The 27545-nt window shown below is 42.6% G+C and overlaps 1 protein-coding gene across 1 annotated transcript in view; it reads right to left on the bottom strand.

Annotated features, from left to right (window-relative positions):
- Nucleotides 1-9890: 9890 nt before the first annotated feature.
- Nucleotides 9891-27545, bottom strand: part of LOC139265737 (protocadherin-11 X-linked-like) — a 578096-nt gene continuing 560441 nt past the window's right edge. The window contains exon 4 of the mRNA XM_070883063.1: nt 9891-9947. Coding sequence (XP_070739164.1) covers nt 9937-9947 — 11 coding nt within the window. The 3' untranslated portion in view covers nt 9891-9936. The remainder of the gene's footprint in view (nt 9948-27545) is intronic.

Below are 27545 nucleotides of genomic sequence, written 5' to 3'. Positions count from 1 at the left end.
TTCCAAAGGTGCACTCAAATCTATCCAAGAAGGCAAAGTGTTGAAAATAAAGATTTCAATATTTGGCAACATATTAGCAGAACTGTTACATCAGCATTGGCGATAACATGTTGTTAGTTGGTATGATTGGACAAGGATAAGGGTGATTGTGAGGGGTGGCTAGTGAGATGAGGAAGTGATTATGTGGATAGAGACAGAGGGACGGATGGAGGTGTAATGTAAGTTGGTGTGTGTAAGGATGTGCAGGAGTAGGGTAGGGAAGGCAAAGTGATGGGGATGTGATGAGTGGCACAGCTGGATGAGGTTGAATGTAATGTTTTGTGATCTACTGAACTCATTGAAAGGTTTGCGCCACTGCAGCCAGGTTCTCCTGACGACAACCCTGCTTGTGCCCTCCTGTGCAATGTGCAATCAGGCTGTGTTGGTGTCCTGGGGGAGGTCTCTTCCATCCATGGGAACCTCGTCATCAGCCGGTTTCGTTAAAGGGATTATGCTTATGGAGGGAATCATGGGAGAGCCTGGGTGCAGCCATGCCCCTTTGTGCAGCGCTTGTCAGTGTTTGCAGCACCTCAGTGCTGCAGAACACTGACAGCACAATTGTCAAAATATATGTGGGCATGATCCCTTTAAGGAAACTGGCTGATGACACATTATCAGATGACGTCATCAGATCTGCTTCCTTTTACTTGGCCAGGGAACCTTGCAGGGCGGGCTTAACAAACCCAATCTAGGGAAAGTCATGAGGGAAACTGACATGAAGCCAGGAGCGGGGTCGTAGCCCACCTCGGACGTCGCCTGCCTCTCTCCCACCTCGGTTGGAAAAATCGAGCCTCTGGTATCATCCTTGCAAATCTATTTTGCATCTTCTGCAATGCCTCTATATCGTTTTTATAATATGGAGACCAAAACTGTGCACAGTACTCCAAGTGGTCTAATCAAAATTCTATACAAGTTTAACATAACGCCTCTGCTTTTCAATTCTATCCCTTTTGAAATTAAGCCCAGTGCTTGGTTTCATTTTTTTACTGGCCTTATTACTTTGAGTGATTTGTATATCTGCACCCCTGGATCCCTTTGCTCCTCTTCCCCATTTAGACTCTTATTATCCAAGTAGTATGTGGCCTCCTTATTCTTCCAACCAAAATACGCCACCTCACACTTAGCTGTATTGAAATTCAGTTGCCAATTACACACCCATTCTGCATTTTGTATTTTGTCGCATTCTTCCTTTGTATTAACTAAACCCCCAATTTGGTGTCCTCTGCAAATGTTGATACCACCTATACGAGATCTCCACTGAGGTGATGAAATCAATGATTGGATCTTAGAAAATAAATAAAAGTGTTTTCCTTACTCACTCCAGGTGGATTGTCCCAGTTACACAAATACATAAATCACAACATGTCTCACAAGAGAGAGCACTTTTACTTTTCATTATAAAACCAGGTGATAGGCCTTCCACTTGAGTAGGCCAAATTGTATTTCTGTGGGGCTTCATTTTTTTTAAGTAGACATGCACATATATCTACCTCATAGATAGGCACTCAAATTCTCTGGGTATGGTCATCATAGTTAGTTTTCATCGAGGCCAGCCTATCACTGCCAACTTCAATATCAAATCAGCCAGAAGTGAAAGATACATCTCTAATTATTTGACCTGTATTACATTAATGCATTGCAGTGGTCCAGGAAGAAGGCCTACCAACAGCCTCTCAAGGGCATCTAGAAATAGGCAATAAATGCCAGCCTTTCCAATTATGCCCGTATGCCGAGAATTATTTTTTTTCCAAGTTAAGCAAACTGGCAAGAAAAATGTAAAAATATGGTACAAATCTATATTTACATATGTAGGAGGGAAAATATAGATTCATACTCAACCTGTTTGAAAGATCAACAGCTGAGCAAATGGGCAAAATCAAACGTGTATTCCCTACTGCCATGTGCAAAATACTGATAATCATATACACTTTCAATGCCTTCTGTAATAGAAACACAATCAGTAAATAAAATCATGGGATGAAAAAGGAAACTGTGTGAAGCTTGCATCCAGGATGCACTTCTGTATATTGCTGAGCTGAATCCTGATGAATGTACAGAGAGGCAGAAGTTGGATGCTGGGACAGACATAGCAAGAACTAACACTGACGTAATAAGGAGTGGCCCGTGTGCAGCATCAGAGCATGTTGCAGTGAAAGGCCTGTGATGGGCAGAGCGTGTGTGTCATATGATTGAAGTACAGTCTGTTCATAAGATGGTGGACTGGGCTCAGCTTGGAAAGGATCACAAAGGAGGCTAAAGGCGTGATGGTGGGGCTATCTGAAGATCTGAATGGAAAAGTGGCGATGGGAAGACAGCCATGCTGGTAAAAAGATGGAAACAACTTCAACTTGTCTTTATATAGCACCTTTAACATAGTGAAACGTTCCAAGGCGCTACACAGGAATATTATATATTTTTTAATCTTTTCACACCGAGCTGCATAAGTAGAAATTAGCACAGGTGACGAAAAGCTTGGTCAAAAAGATAGGTTTTAAGGAACGTCTTGAAGGAGGAAAGAGAGGTAGAGAGGCAGAAAGGTTTAGGCAGGGAGTTCCAGAACTTGGGGTTTAGGCATCAGAAAGCAAGGCCACCAATTGTTGAGTGATTATAATCAGGGATGCTCAAGAGGGCAGAATTAGAGGAGCGCAGACATCTCGGGGTGGTTGTGGGGCTGGAGGAGATTACAGAGATAGGGAAGGGCGAGGCCATGGAGGGATTTGAAAATAAGGATGAGAATTTTGAAATCGAGGTGTTGCTTAACCGGAAGCCAATTTAGGTCAGCAAACATAGGGGTGATGGGTGAATGGGACTTGGTGCGAGTTAGGACACGGGCAGCCGAGTTTTGGAAAGATGAAAGACTTACATTTCTGTAGCGCCTTTCATGACCACCGGACATCTCAAAAGCTTTACAGCCAATTAAATACTTTTTGAAGTGTAGTCACGGTTGTAATGTAGGAAACACGGCAGCCAAATTGTACATAGCAAGCTCCCACAAACAGCAATGTGATAATGACCAAGTAATCTGTATTTTTTTTATGATGTTGATTGAGGGGTAAATAGTGACTAGCACACCAAGGATAACTCCCCTACTCTTCTTCGAAATAGTGAGATCTTTTACATCCACCTGAAAGAGCAGGCAGTTTAATGTCTCATCTGAAAGACGACACCTCCAACAGTATAGCACTCCCTCAGTACTGCACTGGAGTGTCCGACTAGATTTTTGTGCTCAAGTCTCTGGAGTGGGATTTGAACTCACAACCTTCTGACTCAGAGGCATGGGTGCTACCAACTGAGCCAAGACTGATACTGTTCAGATCAGCATGATGGCAACACTGGTAATTTGTGACTGAGTGACCAACTAAGTTTTACTCTTCATAATCAAGGACACAAGCACCAATGTTATCGATGTACAAATATGCAAAAATTCTAACTTTCATATTGTGCATATATATAGGTTGAGACAATAAACACTGTAAGCATTTTCATAGTCAATAAACTACCAGCATCAACCAGCAGTTGCACATTCTGTCAACCACTCTCAATAGTTCCAGTCAATAACCAATCTGTCAACTATTCCAGTCAATAAACATGATGAACATCTCCTCTCAATAACCACTACTATTTACTGGTTATTGCTGGGCATGTTATTTCTTCAGCATCGATCAGCAGTAAAAAAAAAATAATGACTTCCTCCCCTTTAGTTATATGTTTGATCTAAAATGTTTGTTCAAAACAAATAGTAAATTCGGTTGAGGAAAGCTGGGTACCAGACAAAAAACATTTGCAGTAAAATATCCAACAGACCCCTTTGGTAACCACAGGAGAAGCACTTTAGTAATGGTGCCAAACAATTGTTGTACTGTGAGCAGGTTCTGTGTTGGTTATACAGGTAAAGGAATGAGTGCTTTGTTGACTGATGAATTTCCCCAATTTAATACAGTCAAATAGTTATTATTAGACATTAATGATTATCACAATGTGAAATATGAGCATAAAAGTCGCAAAAAAACTCCATTGCTGCTGATTGTGTCATTCATATGTTGTGACAACTTGTGTCGCTTTTAGCATTTGATTTATTCATAGCTTTTAAATTGGCTCCAGCCGCACTGTCAGTAATTATTGTGTTGCACTGCACAGCATTTATTCTGCAGAAACAAAGGCGACACCATGAAGTACTGAATAAAAGTCAAAATAAGTGAGTGCAGGACTTTGATTTTGCTCTTGACAGATAATGTGGAAGCATGGAAATCAGGGGAAGTTTCCTGAAGTGATTATTTCATGTGATCAGAATATTGTTTGTTTGAACTCGCTGGTGGATGCTCTAAAACTATGGCTGGCTAATGTATTGAAAACTTTGGTGGTAATGGAATGCAGGTTATTTTACTTGCCCTGCATCTGCGCAGCAATATATAACCTAACTCAGGTTTGTATGTGGTTATGTGATGGATGGTGGGAATGAAACTTAATGTGGTTAAAAGAAAAAAGGAAAAGAAATGTAAAATGGTGTAAATCTGCCAGAAATGCAGTTGGTCAATCAGCATCTGTAAAGAGAAAAGGCAGGCTATGATGTGTTGGCTGCGTATCCTTCATCAAAACACAGATGAACGGGACGCACGGAAATTGTCAACTTGTCTTTTGCTGATGCTGACTGGCAATGTTCCCTTTAACTTTTTTTGGGTGCACGCCCCATTTAACGGCCTACGTGGGCCATTCAAATTACCACGCATGCGTGTTTTTATCTAGTTAAAAGCTGGTACGCCGGCTGCATGAAAGCTCCAGATGGCTGCACGACCGCATAGCTTAAAGGGAACATTGCTGACTGATTTGCTATCTATTTGCAGCATTTGCTGCTTTGATCCCTAATTGTTGTTAACTCTAAGTTGCACATTATTTTTGTTTTATTTCATAGATCAGTAGTATTCAGTATTGAACACTGAACATAACAGAATCAGTTAGAACAGTACTGAGAGAATCATAAAATGAAAATGCGGCTGATTTTTGTTTCAAAATAGTACATTGATCTTTATTGCGCACATATACTACTATCGCTGTTTTGGAGCAATTTGCTGACAGACATTGTAAAGATTTTTCTATGTAAGGTAAGCTACCATATAGATTACTATACATCAATAAACACAGTATATATAATATGAATGGAAATGTAACATAAGACTAGCTCATAATGTGTCAAACAACTCTATTATAACGGAAGCAATTTCCAACTGCTAATTGCCTGTTTCTCGCCTGAAAAAGGGGCTGCCAACAATTGATAATGGGGAGGGCCACCTTGGACACCCAAAGCCAGCCTGATGCAAATTTAAGGCAGCTCTATAAATGGGCAAGCAGCACATCCACCTGAAACAGGAATAAAGCTGCTTAAATATGCAAACCATGCCTGCTCTGTCCAGTTGCACCAGATGTTGAGCGGCCTAACCTGTGGTTCTTAAAGGGACCACTGGAGATTGCTCAAACAATCGCACAGGAAACAGCAGGAGTGCACTTCCAAAGCCACCCAAAAATACTTCAGCCCACTGATTTGTTTTGAAGTGTTCCCCTGCTCTCCCAGCATCTATTCATTCCCCAGTAACCCTGTAATCTGACCTGCTGACCAGCTCGGTTTTGGAGTCATAAGAACATAAGAAACAGGAACAGGAGTAGGCCATTTGGCCGCTCGTGCCTGCTCTGCCATTTAATAAGATCATGGCTGATTAGATCATGGAATCAGCTCCACTTCCCTGCCCGCTCCCCATAACCCTTTATTCTCTTATCGCTCAAAAATCTGTCAATCTCCGCCTTAAATATATTCAATGACGCAGCTTCCACAGCTTTCTGGGGCAGAGAATTCCACAGATTTACAACCCTCTGAGAGAAGAAATTCCTTCTCATCACAGTTTTAAATGGACGGCCCCTTATTCTGAGACTATGTCCCCTAGTTTTAGTTTCTCCTATGAGTGGAAATATCCACTCTGCATCCACTTTGTCGAGCCCCCTCATTATCATATGTTTCAAGAAGATCACCTCTCATTCTTCTGAACTCCAATGAGTATAGGGCACACCTAATCAATCTATCTTCATAAGTCAACACCCTCATCTCTGGAATCAACCTAGCAAACCTTCTTTGAACAGCCTCCAATGCAAATATATCCTTCCTTAAATACGGAGACCAAAACTGCACAAAGTACACTAGGTATGGTCTCAACAATACCCTGCACAGTTGTAGCAGGACTTCTCTGCTTTTATACTCTATCTCCCTTGCAATGAAGGCTAACATTCCATTTGCCTTCCTGATTACTTGCTGTACCTGCATACTATCTTTTTGTGTTTAATGCACAAGGAACACCAGGTTCCTCTCGACTGCAGCAGTTTGCAATTTTTCTCCATTTAAATTGTAATTTACATTTCTATTTATTCTGCCAAAGTGGATAACCTCACATTTTCCCACATTATACTCCATCTGCTAAATTTTTGCCCACTCACTTAGCCTGTCTATAACGCAATAGTAAGGAAGGACATTAGCTTGGATGATGTGGAATCTGTATGGGTGGAGCTGCGGAATACCAAAGGGCAGAAAACGCTAGTGGGAGTTGTGTACAGTACACCAAACAGTAGTAGCGAGGTTGGATACAGCATCAAACAAGAAATTAGGGATACATGCAATAAAGGTACAGCAGTTATCATGGGCGACTTTAATCTATATATAGATTGGGTTAACCAAACTGGTAGCAATATGGTGGAGGAGGATTTCCTGGAGTGTATTAGGGATGGTTTTCTAGACCAATATGTCGAGGAAACAACGAGAGGGTTGGCCATCCTAGACTGGGTGATGTGTAATGAGAAAGAACTAATTAGCAATCTTATTGTGCGAGGCCCCTTGTGGAAGAGTGACCATAATATGGTAGAATTCTTTATTAAGATGGAGAGTGATACAATTAATTCAGAGACTAGGGTCCTGAACTTAAGGAAAGGTAACTTCGATGGTATGAGATGTGAATTGCTAGAATAGATTGGCGAATGATTCTTAAAGGGTTGACGGTGGATAGGCAATGGCAAACATTTAAAGATCACATGGATGAACTTCAACAATAGTACATCCCTGTCTGGAGTAAAAATAAAACGGGGAAGGTGGCTCAACCGTGGCTAACAAGGGAAATTAAGGATAGTGTTATATCCAAGGAAGAGGCATATAAATTGGTCAGAAAAAGCAGCAAACCTGAGGACTGGGAGAAATTTAGAATTCAGCCGAGGAGGACAAAGGGTTTAATTAGGAAGGGGAAAATAGAGTATAACAGGAAGCTTGCTGGGAACATAAAAACTGACTGCAAAAGCTTCTAAAGATATGTGAAGAGAAAAAGATTAATGAAGACAAATGTAGGTTCCTTGCAGTCAGATTCAGATGAATTTATAATGGGGAATAAAAAAATGGCAGAACAGTTGAACAAATACTTTGGTTCTGTCTTCATGAAAGAAAACATAAATAACCTTCCGGAAATACTAGGGGATTACGGGTCTCGTGAGAAGGAGAAACTGAAGGAAATCCTTATTAAGCGGGAAATTGTGTTCGGAAAATTGATGGGATTGAAGGCCAATAAATCGCTGGGGCCTGATAATCTGCATCCCAGAGTACGTAAGGAAGTGGCCCGAGAAATAGTGGATGCATTGGTGATCATTTTCCAACAGTCCATTGACTCTGGATCAGTTCCTATGGATTGGAGGGTAGCTAATGTAACAGCACTTTTTAAAAAAGGAGGGAGAGAGAAAATGGGTAATCATAGACCGGTTAGCCTGACCTCAGTGGTGGGGAAAATGTTGGAGTCAATTATTAAAGATGAAATAGCAGTGCATTTGGAAAGCAGTGACAGGATCGGTCCAAGTCAGAATGGATTTATGAAAGAGAAATCATGCTTGACAAATCTTCTAGAATTTTTTGAGGATGTAACCAGTAGAGTGGACAAGGGAGAACCAGTGGATGTGGTGTATTTGGACTTTCAAAAGGCTTTTGACAAGGTCCCACACAAGAGATTGGTATGCAAAATTAAAGCACACGGTATTGGGGGTAATGTACTGACGTGGATAGAGAACTTGTTGGCAGACAGGAAGCAGAAGTCGGGATAAATGGGTCCTTTTCAGAATGGCAGGCAGTGACTAGTGGGGTGCCGCAGGGCTCAGTGCTGGGACCCCAGCTATTTGCAATATCCATTAATGATTTAGATGAAGGAATTGAGTGTAATATCTCCAAGTTTGCAGATGGCACTAAGCTGGGTGGCGGTGTGAGCTGTGAGGAGGACGCTAAGAGGCTGCAGGGTGACTTGGACAGGTTAGGTGAGTGGACAAATGCATGGCAGATGCAGTATAATGTGGATAAATGTGAGGTTATCCACTTTGGGGGCAAAAACATGAAGGCAGAATATTATCTGAATGGCGGCAGATTAGGAAAAGGGGAGGTGCAACGAGACCTGGGTATTATGGTACACCAGTCATTGAAAGTTGGCATGCAGGTACAGCAGGCAGTGAAGAAGGCAAATGGTATGTTGGCCTTCATAGCTAGGGGATTTGAGTATAGGAGCAGGGAGGTCTTACTGCAGTTGTACAGGGTCTTGGTGAGGCCTCACCTGGAATATTGTGTTAGTTTTGGTCTCCTAATCTGAGGAAGGACATTCTTGCTATTGAGGGAGTGCAGCAAAGGTTCAGCAGACTGATTCCCGGAATGGCAGGACTGACATATAAAGAGAGACTGGATAGACTGGGCCTGTATTCACTGGAATTTAGAAGGATGAGAGATCTCATAGAAACATATAAAATTCTGATGGGACTGGGCAGGTTAGATGCAGGAAGAATGTTCCCGATGTTGGGGAAGTCCAGAACCAGGGGTCACAGTCTAAGGATAAGGGGTAAGCCATTTAGGACAGAGATGAGGAGAAACTTCTTCACCCAGAGAGTGGTGCACCTGTGGAATTCTCTATCACAGAAAGTTGTCGAGGCCAATTCACTAAATATATTCAAAAAGGAGTTAGATGTAGTCCTTACTACTAGGGGGATCAAGGGGTATGGCGAGAAAGCAGGAATGGGGTACTGAAGTTGCATGTTCAGCCATGAACTCATTGAATGGTGGTGCAGGCTCGAAGGGCCGAATGGCCTACTCCTGCACCTATCTTCTATGTTTCTATGAAAACCCCGACTGACCAACAAAGTGCTTTCTGAACTGTCTCAACAAGAAAAACAACTCCAGTCTTAGATTATACTTCTCTGCATCAGCCAAGGTAGCCTTAAAAGGTGAATAAATGAATACCAGTATTTAAAAAAAAACTATACCAACTTTCACTTATTTCTTGATCATGTCAGAATTAGTAAAAAAGGTCATTTATTTTAGCCTCAAAGTCCGTTTAAGTAGCCAATGAGAATCCAAACTGACCGCAGTTTTGAGGTGATTCAGGAAACTTGAAGTCCAGATGCATTTGTTGAGTTTGGGTCAGTTAATATCCGATGAGAACATATTTCCTGATCAAACAACTCACCACAGAGCTTTGTTTTAAAAAGAAATTCTGACCAATGGATCAGCCAATAGATAAATTACTGCTGGTAGACATGAGCAGAATTAAACAATTAACTAATGGACTAATGATGCATTTGCTTCCAAGAACACAAAGCATAAATCCAGATTACCATTAATGTGCAGACACCAAGATGCTGATCTTGATGTTTTAACTTAGGATTTAGCTACTAACAAGGCAAAAATGCTAAAGGCAGCGCTTCCAAATCCCACAGAATTAAAACAGGACACACCAGCAAATAATAAAAGCAAATAGAAGTGCATATGAAGCTGAGCTAATACAAAAACAAAATACTGCGGATGCTGGAAATCTGAAATAAAAACAGAAAATGCTGGAAATACTCCACAGTTCAGGCAGCACCTGTGGAGAGAGAAACACAGAGTTAATGTTTCAGGTCGATGACTTTTTGTCAAAACTGGAAAAAGTTAGAGATGTAATAGATTTTAAGCAAGTACAGAGGCAGAGAAAGTCGGAGAGGAAAGAGCAAAAGGGAAGTTCTGTGATAGGGTGGAAGGCAGGAGAGATTAAATGATAAAAGGGATGATGGTGCAAGACAAAATGGGATGGTAATGGGACAAGTAAAGAAACAAAGATGGGTTTAGAAAAGCTGCAAGTGACAACAGAATCATTACCAATAGTTGCTGTCTGAAAAAAATGGGAGCAGTGGTTATGGTCTGAAACTGTTGAACTCAATGTTGAGTATGGAAGGCTGTAAAGTACCTAGCTACTTGAGCTTTGAGGGCCCAATTGCCAGGGCTTGGGGCACACATGTGATCTTTCTCCTGTATTGCAACAATTGGCAAAAGTAAGTCAAAATATATTCCATTCAAGTTATTGATTTTGTTCTTCACAAATGGTTTGGCATCAGAAAATAATTTTACGTTTTCAGGTACCCGAACTTATCTCGTATTCAACACAAAAAAGGTCTCTGTGTAACTCTAAGTTAGAGTAAGATGTGTTTCTATTTTGAAATCTAAAAGCAATGTTGTGGAGAGGGACATTTTTGGAGGGCTAACTTTTTAAATTGGCTTTAGGTTCTGGACTTAATATTTTGGAATCACATCAACGGAACCTATCACCAAAGAATTTCTGCTGAATAAACAGTGTTGTCACAGACAATACCAGCACCAGCGCTGCCTCCGCAAGATCCTGCAAATCCACTGGGAGGATAGACGCACCGACGTCAGTGTTATCAAACAGGCGAACATCCCCAGCATCGAAGCACAGCCTACACTCGACCAACTCTATTGGGCGGGCTACATCGTCCACATGACACGAGGCTCCCAAAGCAAGCGCTCTACTCAGAGCTCCGACATGGCAATTGAGCCCCAGGTGGGCAGAGGAAATACTTCAAGGACACCCTCAAAGCTGCCTTGAAAAAGTGCAATACCCCCACCAACACCTGAGAATCCCTGGCCCAAGACCATTCAAAATGGAGGAAAAGTATCCGGGAAGGCGTCGAACACCTCGAGTCTCTTCGCCGGGAGCATGCAGAAGCCAAGCGCAAACAATGGAAGGAATGTACAACAATCTAAGCATCCTATCTACCCGTCCCTCCAAACATTGTCTGCCCCACCTGTGACAGAGACTGTAGGTCCCACATTTGACTCATATTAGTGTGGAAGCAAGTCATCCTCGACTCCAAGGGACTGCCTAAGAAGGAGAAGACAGAATCAGTACCTTCACAGTCAGTAAACTAATGGCCTAGTTGTCCTCCTTAGTAATCATAGGTGTATGATCAGGACATAAACACACACATATATAACTCAGCATTAATAATGTGATCAACTCTGTCAGTATCTTCACAGTCAATAAACCCCAGCAGTAACTTTGCAGTTCAATGCTGTTGGTATATCCACAGTCAATAAACACTGCTGGTATCTGCCTAGTCAATCGAAAGCTGTCAGTATCTCCATAGAGAGTAAACACTTTCAGTATCTTAGCAGTCAATCACCATTGTAAAACCAACTGCTGATATCTCTATAATCAATAAAACACTGTCTGCATTTTGCAAGGGTACGGTTGAATGCAAAGCTTTAACTTTTAATAACTATAAGTAGATCTCTCATAGAGTTGCTCCTGGTGAGTTGGTTGCTATGTGGAAGTATATGATATAAGTGGTGAGAGACAATTAAATAAATGAATACTGCTAAAATGTTATTTTCAAATTTTGAGCCAATTACCGAAGTATATAGAGCCCAAGTTTCCACAGGATAAAAAAACGGGCGCCCCTCCGAGCTGGGCGCCCGTTTTTCGCGCCTAAAACGGCGTCAGAAAAAAAACACGCTATTCTCGAGCGCTTTGCAGCTCCTTGTCTGTTTGGCGCGGCGCCCAGGGGGCGGAGCCTACACTCGCGCCGATTTTGTAAGTGGGAGGGGCGGGTACTATTTAAATTAGTTTTTTTCCTGCCGGCAACGCTGCGCGTGCGCGTTGCAGCGTTCGCGCAGTGTGAAGGAAACATTGGCACTCGGCTATTTTTGTAGTTCTTTGTAGCTGTTTAATTTTTGATCATTTTTTAATAAAAGCACATTGCCATCAGCACTGAGGCTTCTTGCAGCCTTCTCACTGTCTCCTTCCCCTCCCTCCCCTCCACGGCAACAAACGGCGGTTTCCTCCCCCTCCCTCCCCTCCGCGGCGGCAACAAACCACTGTCTCCTTCCCCTCCCTCCCCTCCACGGCAACAAGCGGCGGTTTCCTTCTCCACCCCCCGCGGCAACGAACGATGGCTGAAGCACTTTCACACAGGTAGGAAGATGGTTTATTTAATCTTTTCTTTGCTTATAAATGTTTATTCAGGTTGGATTTATTTGTATAATATTTGTAGAAGTATAAATAAGGATGGATTGTAGAATTTAATGACTTCCCTTCCCCCCCCCACCTCGTTCTGGACGCCTAATTTGTAACCTGCGCCTGATTTTTTTATGTGTAGAACAGGTTTTTTCAGTTCTACAAAAATCTTCACTTGCTCCATTCTACTTTAGTTTGGAGTACGTTTTCACTGCGGAAACTTTCAAATCAGGCGTCAGTGGCCGGACACGCCCCCTTTTGAAGAAAAAATTATGTTCCAAAGTAGAACTGTTCTACCTCACTAGAACTGCAGAAAAAAAAATGTGGAGAATTGCGATTTCTAAGATAGTCCGTTCTCCACCAGTTGCTCCTAAAAATCAGGCGCAAATCATGTGGAAACTTGGGCCCATAGTGATGAACTGTTTCTTTTTACTTTGTTTCTGAGTAATATGAGCTGGTCATAAAATGCAATAGAAAAATGACTTTATTTTGTGTATTCCAGACACATTTGTAGTGTGATATGTTCCAGACACAAGACTTTTAATATATTAATGGTTGATCTACTGGATAAGGAAACAATTTGCATTTCTATAGCGCCTTTCACTACCTCAAGACGTCCAAAAGTGCTTTACAGCCAATTAAGTACTTTTTGAAGTGTAGTCACTGTTCTAACGTATGAAGTGCGGGAGCAAATTTGCAGACAGCAAACTCCCATAAACAGCAATGAAATATGACCAAATAATCTGTTTTGCTAGTGTTGGTTAAGGGGTAAATATTGGCTAGAACATTGTAATGTATGTATGTACTTGTGAGTATGCTCACAGGTTTGTAGAGCTGTTGCATTGTGAGTGGCTGAGCCAGTCACATGATTTTCACAAGGCTCAATAAAACCCCAGTCGGTTGGGTCTAGCGTCTTCCGCAATAAGATGTGCAGTTGTGAGCCTAGTGGATGAACTGGTAATGTGTATTGTGATTGTTAAACCTTTGTTAATAAACCAACTAGTTCTTAATAGCAATGTGTTGCTATGAATTCTTACGGCCATAGTGGACTGGAAACAGCTACTTGTGGGTAAATCAGTGTCGGAACAGTGGGAGGCATTTAAGGAGGAGATCTGGAAGGCTCAGGCCAAACATGTGCCCTGAAAGAAAAAGGCTGGGAAAAATAATTCTAGAACCCCCTGGAGGTCTAGGGACTTACAGGGGAGGATTAAGAAAAAAGGGACGCTTATGTCATATACCAACGGCTAAATACTATAGAATCTTTAGAGGAATATAGAAAGTTAAGAGGCAAAATTAGAAAGGATATTAGGAACGCTAAGAGAGAGCACGAGAAATTCTTGGTCAGTAAAATTAAGGAAAACCCTAAGATGTTCTATAAATATATTAAGAGTAAGAGGGTAACTAAAGAAAGGTTAGGGCCTATTAGAGACCATGAGGGTAATTGTTGTGTGGAGGTGGAAGATGTTGGTAAGATTCTTAACGAATACTTTGCATCTGTTTTCACAAAGGAAAGGGGCAATGCAAATACTGCTATCGAGGAGGAGTGTGATGTCCTGGATGAAATAAATATAGTGAGAGAGGAAGTATTAAGGGATTTAGCAGCTTTGAAAATAGATAAGTCCCCAGGCCCGGATGAAATGCATCCCAGGCTGTTGAGCGAAGTAAAAGATGAAATAGCAGAGGCCTTGACCATCAGTTTCCAGACCTCTTTGGATATGGGCATGGTGCCGGAGGATTGGAGGACTGCTAATGTAGCACCCTTGTTCAAGAAAGGAGAAACGGATAGGTTGAGTAATTACAGGCCTGTCAGCCTAACCTCAGTGGTGGGAAAATTATTGGAAAAAATCCTAAAAGACAGGATGAATCTGCATTTGGAAAGGCAAGGATTAATTAGGGACAGTCAGCAAGGATTTGTTATGGGAAGATCGTGTTTGACTAATCTGATTGAATTTTTTGAGGAGGTAAACAAGAGGGTTGATGAGGGTAGTGCGTACGATGTAGTACATATGGACTTTAGCAAGGCTTTTGTTAAGGTCCCACATGGTAAACTAGTCATGAAGGTTAAAGCCCAAGGGATCCAGGGCAAAGTGACAAATTGGATCCAAAATTGGCTTGGAGGTAGGAAGCAAAGGGTAATAATTGATAGATGTTTTTGTGACTGGAAGAATGTTTCCAGTGGGGTTCCGCAGGGCTCTGTACTGGGTCCCTTGCTTTTTGTGGTATATATCAACGATTTAGATTTGAAAATAGGGAGTATGATTAAGAAGTTTGCAGACAACACTAAAATTGGCTATGTGGTTGATAATGAAGATGAACATCATGGGCTGCAGGAGGATATCAATCTACTGGTCAGGTGGGCAGAGCAGTGGCAAATGGAATTTAATTCAAAGAAGTGTGAGGTGTTGCACTTTGGGAGGGCTAATAAGGAAAGGGTATACACATTAAGCAGTAGGCCACTTAATAGTGTCGATGAACAAAGGGACCTTGGAGTGCTTGTCCACAGATCCCTGAAAGTAGCAGGCCAGGTGGATAAGGTGGGTAAGGAGGCAAATGGAATGCTTGCCTTTATTGGCCAAAGCATAGAATACAAGAGCAGGGAGGTTATGCTTAAATTGTATAAAACTTTGGTTAGGCCACAGCTGGACTACTGCATGCAGTTCTGGCAGCCTTATTATAGGAAGTACGTGATTGCACTAGAGAGGGTGCAGAGGAGATTTACTACGATGCTGCCGGGAATGGAGAATCGTAGTTATGAGGACAGATTGGATAGGCTGGGTTTGTTCTCATTGGAACAGAGGAGGTTGAGAGGACACCTCATTGAGGTGTACAAAATATTGAGGGGCCTGGATATAGTGGATAGTAATGGTCTATTATGAGGGTCGCAGTTTTAAGGTGGTTGGTGGAAGGTTTAGAGGGGATTTGACGGGGGGGCTTCTTTACGCAGAGGGTTGTGGGGATCAGGAACTCGCTGCCTGAAAGAGTGGTGGATGCAGAAACCCTCACCACTTTTATGAGATGGTTGCATGGACACTTAAAGTGCCGGAACCTGCAGGGTTAGAGACCAGAGCTGGTAATTGGGATTAGACTGGATGACCTTTCGTTGGACAGCGCAGATATAATGGTAAATGCTGCAGGGAATTGAATACAGCCAGGGTGATCTCCTGGACCAGTTTTGATTGCCTGGATGGGTCAGAGAGAAATTTTCCCAGATTATTTGTCCCTAAATTTTTATCTGGTTTTTGCTTCTCGTTGGGGTGGAGTGTAGAATGTTTCAGTATAAGGGGTATCGCAGTTGTGTGAGGCGGTCTGGTTGGGCTGGGTGCTCTTTGCCTTTCCGTCATTGTTCATAAGTTTATATGTAACCTTGAGGGCTGCTGACCAAGGGCTGCGCGGCTCTTTGACAGCCGGCGTGGGCACGATGGGCTGAAATGGCCTCCTTCTGCGCTGTAAATTTTTATGTTTCTATGTTTATATGAACCCATGAAGCAAACACATTACAAATATCTTGGAGAACTCTGCTTGTCTTCTTCAACTAGTGCATTGGATCTTTCACATCAACCTTGAAGGGCAGACGGGGCTTTAGTTTAATGTCTCATCCGAAAGACGATATCTCTGATAGTGTAGAGCTGCAGTGCCAGCCTAGATTGTGTGCTCAAGTTCCTGGAGTGGGACCTTCTACTCAGAGGCAAGAGTCAAGGCTTAGTAATCTGGGAATCAATATATTATAATAAAAACAGAAAATGCTGGAAATACTCAGCAGGTCAGGCATTATTTGTGGAGAGAGAAACAGAGTTAACATTTCAGGTCGCTGACCTCTCGTTAGAACTGAGTATTATAATGTTTAGTTGCTATCGTACCCTATCTCTTTAAAGGCCATGGCTCAGATTATTCCTTGTAGGAAAGTTGTCTAAAAAGATGAGGTCAATCAAAGCTTGATTTGATGATTGGTGAGAGATGTTTGCTCGATGTTTAGAACAGAATACCCTTTTTTGTGCATTTGACATTTTGGCATTCTTTTTAAATCAGTCCCAGTCTATCACTTGTTAGTGGACCAATTTTCCAATTCAACCAGTCTAATAGCCCTTGCTGCAATTGTAATCTTTTCACTATATTAACAAAGGAAAAAATAATACTGTTAATAGGCACTCAAGATTCTGTGCAAGTACCTGCAGCAGAGCAACTCAACTTTTTCACAAAAGCGTGTTACTATACGGACACTGTTAACATGTAATGTCAGTACAATTATTTGCTGTAAAAATTCTATGTCATGGAGACTTAAAGATAATTGGAATTATGCCTGTAATCATTTCCATATTTTACTAACAACAGTAGTAAATGGATTTTCTGGAATATAAAGAGTACTGTGCTAATATTCAAACACATGGTGGTAATTCCATTCAGCTATCTGCAGCGCTTCATACACAGAAAGTCAATCATGGAGATAATTACCCTCAATTTGCCCAAGAAAATGACAGTCTTATCAAGTATGAAATCAAATTAATATGAAGTGACTGAAACTATTTAAAAAAAAACAAATTTTCTCTTTGATCACATAAAATGACTCTGATAACAAAATCTAAGCCCCCAAAAGCTGTGTCTGTAATAATCTCTTTTGATCTGCAAGTGGTAACCAGCTTGCTGTGGGTATATATCGATGGCCTTGTTATTGCTAAGTTTTTTTCTGTAAATCCAAAGAAAAAGAGGGGGAAAAAAAGTGATCTTGGTCATCGAATCCGAAAATAATGGGACGGAAGAGAATGTGGGAGGTGATGGTCCTTGATATTCATACATTTTTGGCACAATCAATTGCAAGCGCAGGGGCAATATTTTCAAGTGTACCCCAAATGCTGTCTTGTCATGAGTCTAGCATGGTTCACCCTAAAGCTGTGTATAAATGTGTGTCAGTGCATCAGGATGGATGGTTCCAGGCATGTAAGGTGAGCTCTAGGATCATTTCACTTATAATATTAACTTTGGATTATTATCCCAACATAGACAGCCTCCTAACTTTGTCATTTCTGACCATTATTTACTTCCTGTTTTAAGTTACTTTCCTCATCTTTATGCTGCAATTTCAAGGCTGCCATCTATACTTTGTCTAAACAGAGATAATGACCAGACACAGGCACAGGTCTCCAAATACAGGTCACCAGACATCCCAATACCTTGCTGTCAAGCTGTCTGCCATGGCATTGCACTCATTTTGCTCTAAATTAGTTTGGAAGCTGACAGAAAATATCCATAGACACAACTTTAGTTCTTGTTATAACTCCATGACTAATATAGTTGAAGTAAGATTCCCCCATCAGCTCATTCCCACATTTTATGACTAGATTATTAACACACAGATGTGATTAAGGATCATTATTGGCTGGTTAATGAACCAGACTACAAGATAAAAAGGTGCAAGCAGTCATCCTATACTTCATTGAGCGGTAATGAAACTTTGGTGTCATTTATATGCATATGAAATGCTTATGCTCTTGACATCTGCAAGACCCGCCCACTGATACCACATGTGATTTTCAGAAGTGTCAAACAGGCATAAACATAGCTGCCACTTTCCCTGACCTGTCCTCTCGATTTTTGCCACTGCGCAGTCGTTGCCCCTCTAGCTTAGTTCCTGTGCTAAGACCAACTGAAAAAAATGTGGCATTACAAAAATAATTAAAATTAAAAAAAGATTCTGCAAATCTGGAAACACAATGAATTAAGTATATACATACACACATGAGTAGGAGCAATTAAAAAAAAATTCTTCCTCTTCAATTTTTTCTCCTTACACCACCTATATATTGCTCCCACAGTTAGGTTTCACAGTGGTTTGCCTCTTGTATAGAAACATAGAAAGAAACATAGAAATTTACAGCGCAGAAGGAGGCCATTTCGGCCCATCATGTCTGCGCCGGCTGACAAAGAGCCGCACGGCCCTTGATCCGCAGCCCTAAAGGTTACATATAAACCTATGAACAATGACGGAAAGGCAAAGAGCAACCAGTCCGTCTCACACAACTGCGACACCCCTTATACTGAAACATTCTACACTCCACCCCAACCGGAGCCATGTGATCTCCTGGGAGAGGCAAAAACCAGATAAAAACCCAGGCCAATTTAGGGAGAAAAAAAATCTGGAAAAATTCCTCTCTGACCCATCCAGGCGATCGAAACAAGTTCAGGAGATCACCCTGGCCGTGTTCAATTCCCTGCAGTATACCATTACCATTATATCTGCGCCGTCCATCAAAAGGTCATCCAGTCTAATCCCAATTACCAGCTCTAGGTCTGTAACCCTGCAGGTTACGGCACTTCAAGTGCCCATCCAACCATCTCTTAAAAGTGGTGAGGGTTTCTGCATCCACCACTCTTCCAGACAGCAGCGAGTTCCAGATCCCCACAACCCTCTGCGTAAAGAAGCCCCCCCCTCAAATCCCCTACAAACCTTCCACCAAACACCTTAAAAGCTATGCCGCCTCGTAATAGACCCCTCCACCAATGTCAATAGACCCTTACTATCCACTATGTCCAGGCCCCTGAATATTTTGTACACCTCAATGAAGTCTCCTGTCAACCCAATGAGAACAAACCCAGCCTATCCAATCTGTCTTCGTAACTAAGATTCTCTATTCAAGGCAGCATCCTAATAAATCTCCTCTGCACCCTCTCTACTGCAATCACGTCTTTCCTGTAATACAGCGACCAGAATTGCACGCAGTACTCCAGCTGTGGCCTAACCAAAGTTATATACAATTTAAGCATAACCTCCCTGCTCTTATATTCTATGCCTCGGCCAATAAAGGCAAGCATTCCGTATGCCTTCTTAACCACCTTATCCATCTGGCCTGCTACTTTCAGGGATCTGTGGACAAGCACTCCAAGGTCCCTTTGTTCATCTTTTACACTATTAAGTGGCCTACCGCTTAATGTGTATACCCTTTCCTTATTAGCCCTCCCAAAGTGCATCACCTCACACTTCTCTGAATTAAATTCCATTTACCATTGCTCTGCCCACCTGACCAGTAGATTGATATCCTCCTGCTGCCCATGACTTTCCACTTCATTATCAACCACACAGCCAATTTTAGTGTTGTCTGCAAACTTCTTAATCATACTCCCTATATTCAAATCTAAATCGTTGATATATACCACAAAAAGCAAGTGACCCAATACTGAGCCCTGCGGAACCCCACTGGAAACATCCTTCCAATCAGAAAAACATCCATCAATCATTACCCTTTGCTTCATACCTCCGAGCCAATTTTGGATCCAACTTCATGACCAGTCTATCATGTGGGACCTCATCAAAAGCCTTGCTAAAGTCCATATATACTACATCGTACACACTACCCTCATCGACCCTCTTGGTTACCTCCTCAAAAAATTCAATCAGGTTAGTCAAACACGATCTTCGCTTAACAAATCCATGACGACTGTCCCTAATTAATCCTTGCCTTTCCAAATGCAGATTTATCCTGTCTTTCAGGATTTTTTCCAATAGTTTTCCCATCACTGAGGTTAGGCTGACAGGCCTGTAATTACATGGCCTATCTCTTTTTCTCTTCTTAAACAAGGGTACTACATTAGCAGTCCTCCAATCCTCCGGCACCATGCCATATCCAAAGAGGACTGGAAACTAATGGTCAAGGCCTCTGCTATTTCCTCTTTTACGAACTCATTTTTATATGTGAGTCTGTATCATGAATATAGCCAGGTATATGAAAGAATGAAAGACCTTGCATTTATATAGCGCCTTTCATGGCCTCAGGATGTCCCAAAGCTTTTTACAGCCAACGAAATACTTTTGAATTGTCATCACTGTTGTGATGTAGGAACGATGATGCCCTGTCCTCACTTAAAACAGATGAATCATTGCTATTTGTGGGACCTTGCTTTGTGCAATTGGCTGCCGTGTTTTCTACATTACAACAGTGGCTACACTTCAAAAGTACTTAATTGGCTGTAAAGCATTTTGTGACATCCTGAGATCATGAAAGGCACAATATAAATACAAGTCTTTCACCCTGAGCCCACTTATGCACAGCTATAGCAGGGCCCAGTAGATAGCAAAGAGAGGGAAGTAAGGCCTAGTTTTCCTTTGCCTGGAAACATGGATTGTCATCCCATTGTGGAAGTCCCACTGTCCCCCTGCTTGAGATCAACCAACATAGCATGGACTAAGGATCTTTCTTGTCCCAATGGCTCAGTGACACACCTACAGAAGGTGTTTTTTTTAAACAGCAGATTTATTCAATCAGTCCCCAAACAGTAACTGAAGTATAGATAGAGAAAAGCACTATGTGAGGATGCAAGCTGGTTGTGGGGTGTCAGTAATTCAGGAAAAAGGCATCCATGTTTTTAGACACTGGGATTTGGGAGTGAAGGGACTATGCCTATTTAAAGGCATGTCTTGGGAATGCTCTGGAACCCAGCTCTGGATCCAAAGTGGCAGACTTTAGGAGATTGAAATTTGCACCAATTGGTATTTCAAAGAGACAGTGGATTCATCAGAATTAACATGTGAATTTGATGCCCTGTTACTGCATTGGTGGATTAGGCTACGGGAAGGGCACATCACTTGGCAAAAAAATATTTGTCAGCAGAATAACCCAGTCGTATCAGGAAGTCACTACATTAAGAATAAAATGGGGACAATCCATGCAGAGATCAAATTAACTGTAAAACACCAACACACTTAATAGCGTTAGCACTTTTAAACAAAACCACATTTTTACATATTAAGATTGTACACATCAGCTGTGGTAATAAATAAATTGAGTTCTGCTGCCAGTAGATTTTAAGATGGTTCTTTCATTCAGTTTTTAATCGCAAGCAGCATATTTTCGGAAGCAATATCTGAACTTAACCATCTGAATTTAACCTCCAGTTAAATAGAGTCCAAAACAGATAATGATGCTGAACTAGAAACAAAACACTCAAAGAGGTAATTAGATAAAGGAAGTTGGAGACAGCTAGGAGAAAGGTCCTCAAAGGAATTGCCACATGGCCAATAAATAAAGGAAATGTAAATGTCACATGAACTTTGTTTGGCTGATGTGTACATTACTAATAAATTCTCGGAAAGAAAAATCTTTGTGAAGAGAATGCCATCTTTTCAACATTGACAGGAAACAGTCATTCAAACCCATTGACATTAGAAACCTTCTGACACCTGCTTTCAATGGGCCACGTGCAACAAGTTCCCAGTTTTCATCATTACTGGGCAGAATGGACAAGATAAGGAGCGGTTTTACTCAGAACAGCCTGCTTCTCATTGATAAACCCCCATCCAATCCACAACAGATGCAAGATACCTTAGATGTACACTGATCTGTCAGGCTTTTTGCAGAATGGAACCACAATCGCTGACTTTCCCTTTCATATATTAGAGGCCTCAATTATATTTGATCTGTGCACCCGTTGATGTTTAATTAGGTTATCTGGCAGATCAATCCCAAGCTGTTTTCGAGCCACACACTCCCTTTACTGGCCCACAGTAGAAATAGTATGTCAGTTGCTAAATATGTCACTTTTTCATCTACTTGTAGCACATGTTAATGTGTTGGCTTTTTCCCGAAGGAGTCAGATAAATCTCTTGGTATATATTCAACACCAGCAATTCCTTCAAATAAATTGTGGCACCTATAAGCACAAACAGTAATGTGTGCAGAAGTCTCGATACCTCGAGACAACTTCAAGGTTAAATCCTTTGGTGAACCTTCGCATAGCATTATGGAGATCAAGAGCTTGTTTTTATTTCAACATACCTGCATAAGGATTTATTGCTGCGTATTAAAAAAAATTGACATTAACCAAACTCTTCTGTACGAATGGAGTTAAATAGAATCGCAAAACCTTACGGCCTGTTTCCAGGAAGTAAGAGAGGGCGGAGGGGAGGTCCGCACTCCACAGACTCCCACATCATCCTGGGCCTCTCCATTCTGCCTTAATGATACCACAGGAGAGTTCAGATACAAATGTAGCAGCTTCTTCATGCAGGTGGCAGGGTCCTGAGAGTAATGAAGTCACGTCACCATTCAGGGCTCCACTGTTGCTTGGAAACACATTAGTAGAACTCACGGTTCACTTTCACCTGCTGCGCCGTGAATTCAAACTAGTTTTAAACAGTGTTTACACAAACATTTTTAGATCTGTCTCCTGCGATTGGATTCCTCGAGGGGTTTGGGGCTCAACGCCTTTGCAGGATCAAGTTAAGTTCAAGTCCAAGGGCTGTGTGGGGCAAATTTCCATTGGCTCCTTTTAGGGCAATAGGCAGAGCTATACAGAAGAGTGAAACAATTAACTGCTAGTGGCGGTTGACATTTTCTCGGTAACTCTGCTTAAACTATGTTTTCTGCTTGCCTATCATGGGGTAACATTGGTGCTGATCATAAATAAAAGCCGATCCTTGCATTAAAGTTAACAGAAACCAAATACCACCTTTATATTACAGTGTTACTGCAAAGCAAACAGCAGCCTTGACTATCATGGGGGTGCTGTAACATGTATTAGGATCATCATCGTCATCATAGGCAGTCCCTCGTATCGAGGATGACTTGCTTCCACGTCAAAAAGGGATGAGTTCACAGGTGTTTCAATGAAGGACCTAATATTCCAGGTCCCGAACTACATGTTGAAGGGTGGAAGATGCCAGTGCGTGGATTTTTTTAACATGTGGTGGCCGTTGCACACCAGCCACCACACGGGTTTGACAGAGCTAGGTCTTGGACCAATGGCAAGGATTAACCAAGACAACTGGAGACTAGCTCTGCTGCACGGATCTAGTGCAATGATTGGGGCCCAGGAGTGCATTAGATAACGCTACTGCCGCCACATAGCCAAGAATCACACTAGGAGTCTTTGCTGAATCCCTGGTCAGAAAATAAAAATAATCATTGAAACTATTAAATAACTGCACACATGCAACTGTTTCTCAGTTGCTGCTGAATCCACTCTGCAATGTAAAACAATGGGGCTTCCACTCCACCAGCAGCCCCAGAACATGTGTTCAGGGTTCACTTAAGGAAGCTCACTTAGCCCAAATTGGTCTCTCAGTTTCCATTAACAACCTGGAGGAAGTTATTAAAATATATGAGGTTTAATCTTTTGAAGCTTTGCTAGAGAGGTGTGCCAGTTGAAGAACTGGACCTTCAGTGCTTTAGCTCTATTTCCAGCAAGGCTCCACGTCAGTAGCAGAGCATCACAAAATTACCTCTATGGCTGCTCTCACTGCTGTTGACAGTATCTTTTACAGAGTGAGCACGTCTCCATTGACAAGCAGCGACTGAATCACTGCACAGAGACAGAGAAAGAATTGGATGGTCGGCCGACAAATGAAATATGTTTAGTACACTGTTTACTTTATGGAAAAAACTCAGCCACCATGTTGCTCAATCATCTCTTTTATAATAAAGCAAAACTCAATTCAGTTACAAATATTCAATTCCATGGCTTAGTAACCATATCTAAGTTACATTTGGGAAGACAAGGAATGGAGATAGCAGGGATTATTGGTAGAAGGGTGGAACTGTTTATATACATTTTTTCAGAAAACCTATGCCTGCTTATAACCATCACTAAAGTTAGCACTTTATAAAATCTATATATGTCAGGTGAGACAATATTGTGACCCTGTTTGGCACCCATATCCTTGGATTCAATTAAGCTACAAATAATTAAGCCTTGCGGGGGCATGGGGGTGGGGGGGGGTGAAATTCCCCCTTTCTTAGAGACCCGTTAGCCCCTCCGGGGGCCCGCTAACGGGGCAGAAGAGACATTTCGGAGGGGGTCGTTACCAATACCCAGGAAATTGCCCGGGAGTTTGTGGAGGCGCTGCCATGGCAGTGCCGCAGGTAACACCCTGTGCCGCCACGCAACCGATGATGATGTAATCGCCACCTGCATCCATCCCACGCCAACCCCTTACCCAACACACGGGAAATTGCTATGTGGGCCATGAGGCTGACGTGAGCGAATGTCAATGCCAGCTTCGCGGGTCGCGAAGGTGGCCAATATCCGCACTCGGGACGGGACTTAAAGGGGCAGGCGCCAGCACCCCATGCCAACATTTTTTACTGGTTTGCAGAGTCTCGCGTCAGCTCCATTATGGTGACCCTAGCATGTTCTTGGCCGCCGTCGTGCAGCCCGGCACTCCGTTCTGGGTGCCTGGCTGCAGGCCCACTCTCACGCTGCTCTGTGACCTATTGGTTTAGAGGCCTTGCAGAGTCCGCAGTGGCCCTTCTCTTGAAGTAAAGGGGAAGGGCGTTGAAGCCCGGCAGCACTATGCTGAGCATCTGTGTAGTGCTTCACTCCCTGCCCCAGTAGCGCCCTGGGAACCGCCCCGAAAGGAAGTGGAGCATGTGAGATTGCGAACCGCTTCCGTTGAGGGGCAGTAAGCACAATTCAGCGGTGGGGGCGGGACTTCTGCACCGGGCGCAGAAAGTCCCGCCCCCAGCTGCTTAACGCCCCTAATTGGGCCGCATGGCAAATTTGCCCCCTTTGTCATTTATTCAGTATTTGGCAAATACTCAAACTCACTCGAAACACAAGAACTCCTGCCCCGGCTGTGGCAGCCAGTCCGCCATTGACCTGGTCTCGGTTGACAACCTCTGGGCCATGGGAAATTAACTCACCAGGGTCGTTTCCCACCAGAAAACCGTTGGCTGATAAAATCTAGACTCGGGTTTTCGTTTGGAACTTTCCTATTGCAGAAAGAAGTTCAGCTGCAGGTTTATCCAACACGTGCTGGACCAAGGCTGCTGGGGCATATAGTCGGTCATGAGGGATCTCTGGTTTGAATAGTTGTGCAAAGTACAAATTCTTCAGGTCTTTTTATGCTGACAGCGACCACCTTGGTCAACTTTAACCAACCTTATTTCTCGTAACAGTCTTCAGCTCCATCCATTGTTGATAACACTTATTAAATTCGCAAAAAAACAAATGTAAGGAACATATACTTATATTGTATTTATAGATTTCTTCCATAGCAAATAGAGCAGCACAGACACCTTTGTGTTTGCTTAACTATATTTGTTTTTTTACTCCATTAACGCAGACACCTGCAGTGATTTCTGATCAGAGTTTGAAAGGAAACAAACAAAAACCAAACAAGTAAAGCTGTAGTGTAACATATTATCATCTGGCTCTTGTCAGCTTAAATTATAGATTTAAAGATGAAGTACCTTTGTTACTACTTTGGTTCCACTTGAAGAGTTTGGATTCCAAAAACAACATGTTTTACTGATTTATTCCCTAAAGACTGAAAAGACTGGTACACAATCTCAATTCATTTCAGATCCAGAGGATGCATCTGGGAAATGGCTATGTTAAAGTTGCTTTGCTGTTGCAAAGAAAGCTGTTCATGCCAGCACCCAAAGGAGGTTCTGGAGAGCAGAATGATGAATCCAATAAGAAACCATTGGAGCAGGTGTCATTACAACAACAACAACTTGTAGTTATGTAGCGCCTTTAACATAGTGAAACGTCCCAAGGCGCTTCACAGGAGTATGCCAGACACGAGACTCCCAAAGCAAGCACTCTACTCGGAACTCCTTCACGGCAAACGAGCCAAAAGTGGGCAGAGAAAACTTTACAAGGACACCCTCAAAGCCTCCCTGATAAAGTGCAACATCCCCACTGACACCTGGGAGTCCCTGGCCAAAGACCGCCCTAAGTGGAGGAAGTGCATCCGGGAGGACGCTGAGCACCTTGAATTTCATCGCCGAGAGCATGCAGAAACCAAGCGCAGGCAGCGGAATGAGCATACGACAAGCCAGTCCCACCCACCCTTTCCCTCAACGACTATCTGTCCCACATGTGACAGGGACTCTGGTTCTCGTATTGGACTGTTTAGCCACCTAAGGACTCATTTTTAGAGTGGAAGCAGGTCTTCCTCGATTAGAACATAAGAACATAAGAAATAGGAACAGGAGTAGGCTATACGGCCCCTCGAGCCTGCTCCGATATTCAATTAGATCATGACTGATCTGATCATGGACTCAGTTCCACTTCCCCGCCCGCTCCCCATAACCCCTTATCCCCTTATCGTTTAAGAAACTGTCTATTTCTGTCTTAAATGTATTCAATGTCCCAGCTTCCACGGCTCTCTGTGGTAGCAAATTCCACAGATTCACAACCCTCTGAGAGAAGAAATTCCTCCTCATCTTTGTTTTAAATGGGTGGCCCCTTATTCTAAAATCATGCCCTCTAGTTCTAGTCTCCCCTCTTATGTATACAAGAACTCCACGAGGCTGAGTTCTGTGAGCTAAACTTAGTGTGACCTTAGTCTTCTTTATTCCAACTCCAGAGTGCCTAAACAACATGGCAGCCAACCTTTTATACTGGCCCTGCACGTTGTGCAGGTGACCATTAGGACTCCAACAGTCGCACCCTCTGGTGGCAAGTATTACACAGTTGCACACATAACATCACTCCCCCGCCAAAGTCTTCGGTGCAAGTTATTTACAAGTTGATCGTCTAAGTTCAAACCCTATCGTGTGTGAGTTGGTCGGACCATTGCTGCACTGCACCGTGGCTGGTCTGACCAGATTGTCAAGAATGGTGGGTTCATCCTTGTGATTGACAATGAGGTCGATTGCTGGTTGGGAGTGTGTTGGTGGATCATTGATGGTGATGTCCTCTTCAAGTCATTCCTGATTGTCAGTAAATCGCAATTTGGTCTGATCTAAATGCTTTCGGCATGTTCGGCCATTTAACAGTTTGATTATAAACATCCTATTCCCTTCCTTGGCCAAAACAGTGCCAGCAACCCACTTGGGACCATGATTGTAATTCAGGACAAACACAGGGTCGTTAACATCAATGTCACGTGAAATAGCCGTGCGATTGTGGTACATGTTCTGCCAATGTCGCCGGGTTTCCATGTGATCGTTAAGAACCGGGTGGACTTGTGGATTTGGGATATCCTGGTTTTGAGGGCTCTCTTCATTAACAATTCTGCCGGGGAAACCCCGGTGAGCAAATGGAGTCGCGTCGGGTAACTGAGCCGAATGTGAGACAAGCGGGTCTACAGGGAGCCGTCCGTCACACGTTTCATGCTCTGCTTGATTGTTTGGACCGCCCGCTCTGCTTGACCGTTAGACGCGGGCTTAAACAGAGCAGACCTGACATGCTCGATACCATTACGGGTCATAAACTCGTTGAATTCCGAGCTGGTGA

Source organism: Pristiophorus japonicus, chromosome 6, assembly GCF_044704955.1.
Source record: "Pristiophorus japonicus isolate sPriJap1 chromosome 6, sPriJap1.hap1, whole genome shotgun sequence".
NCBI classification, from domain to species: Eukaryota; Metazoa; Chordata; class Chondrichthyes; family Pristiophoridae; genus Pristiophorus; species Pristiophorus japonicus.
Note: the sequence above shows the minus strand (reverse complement) of the source record. Positions and strands in the feature narration are given on the sequence as shown.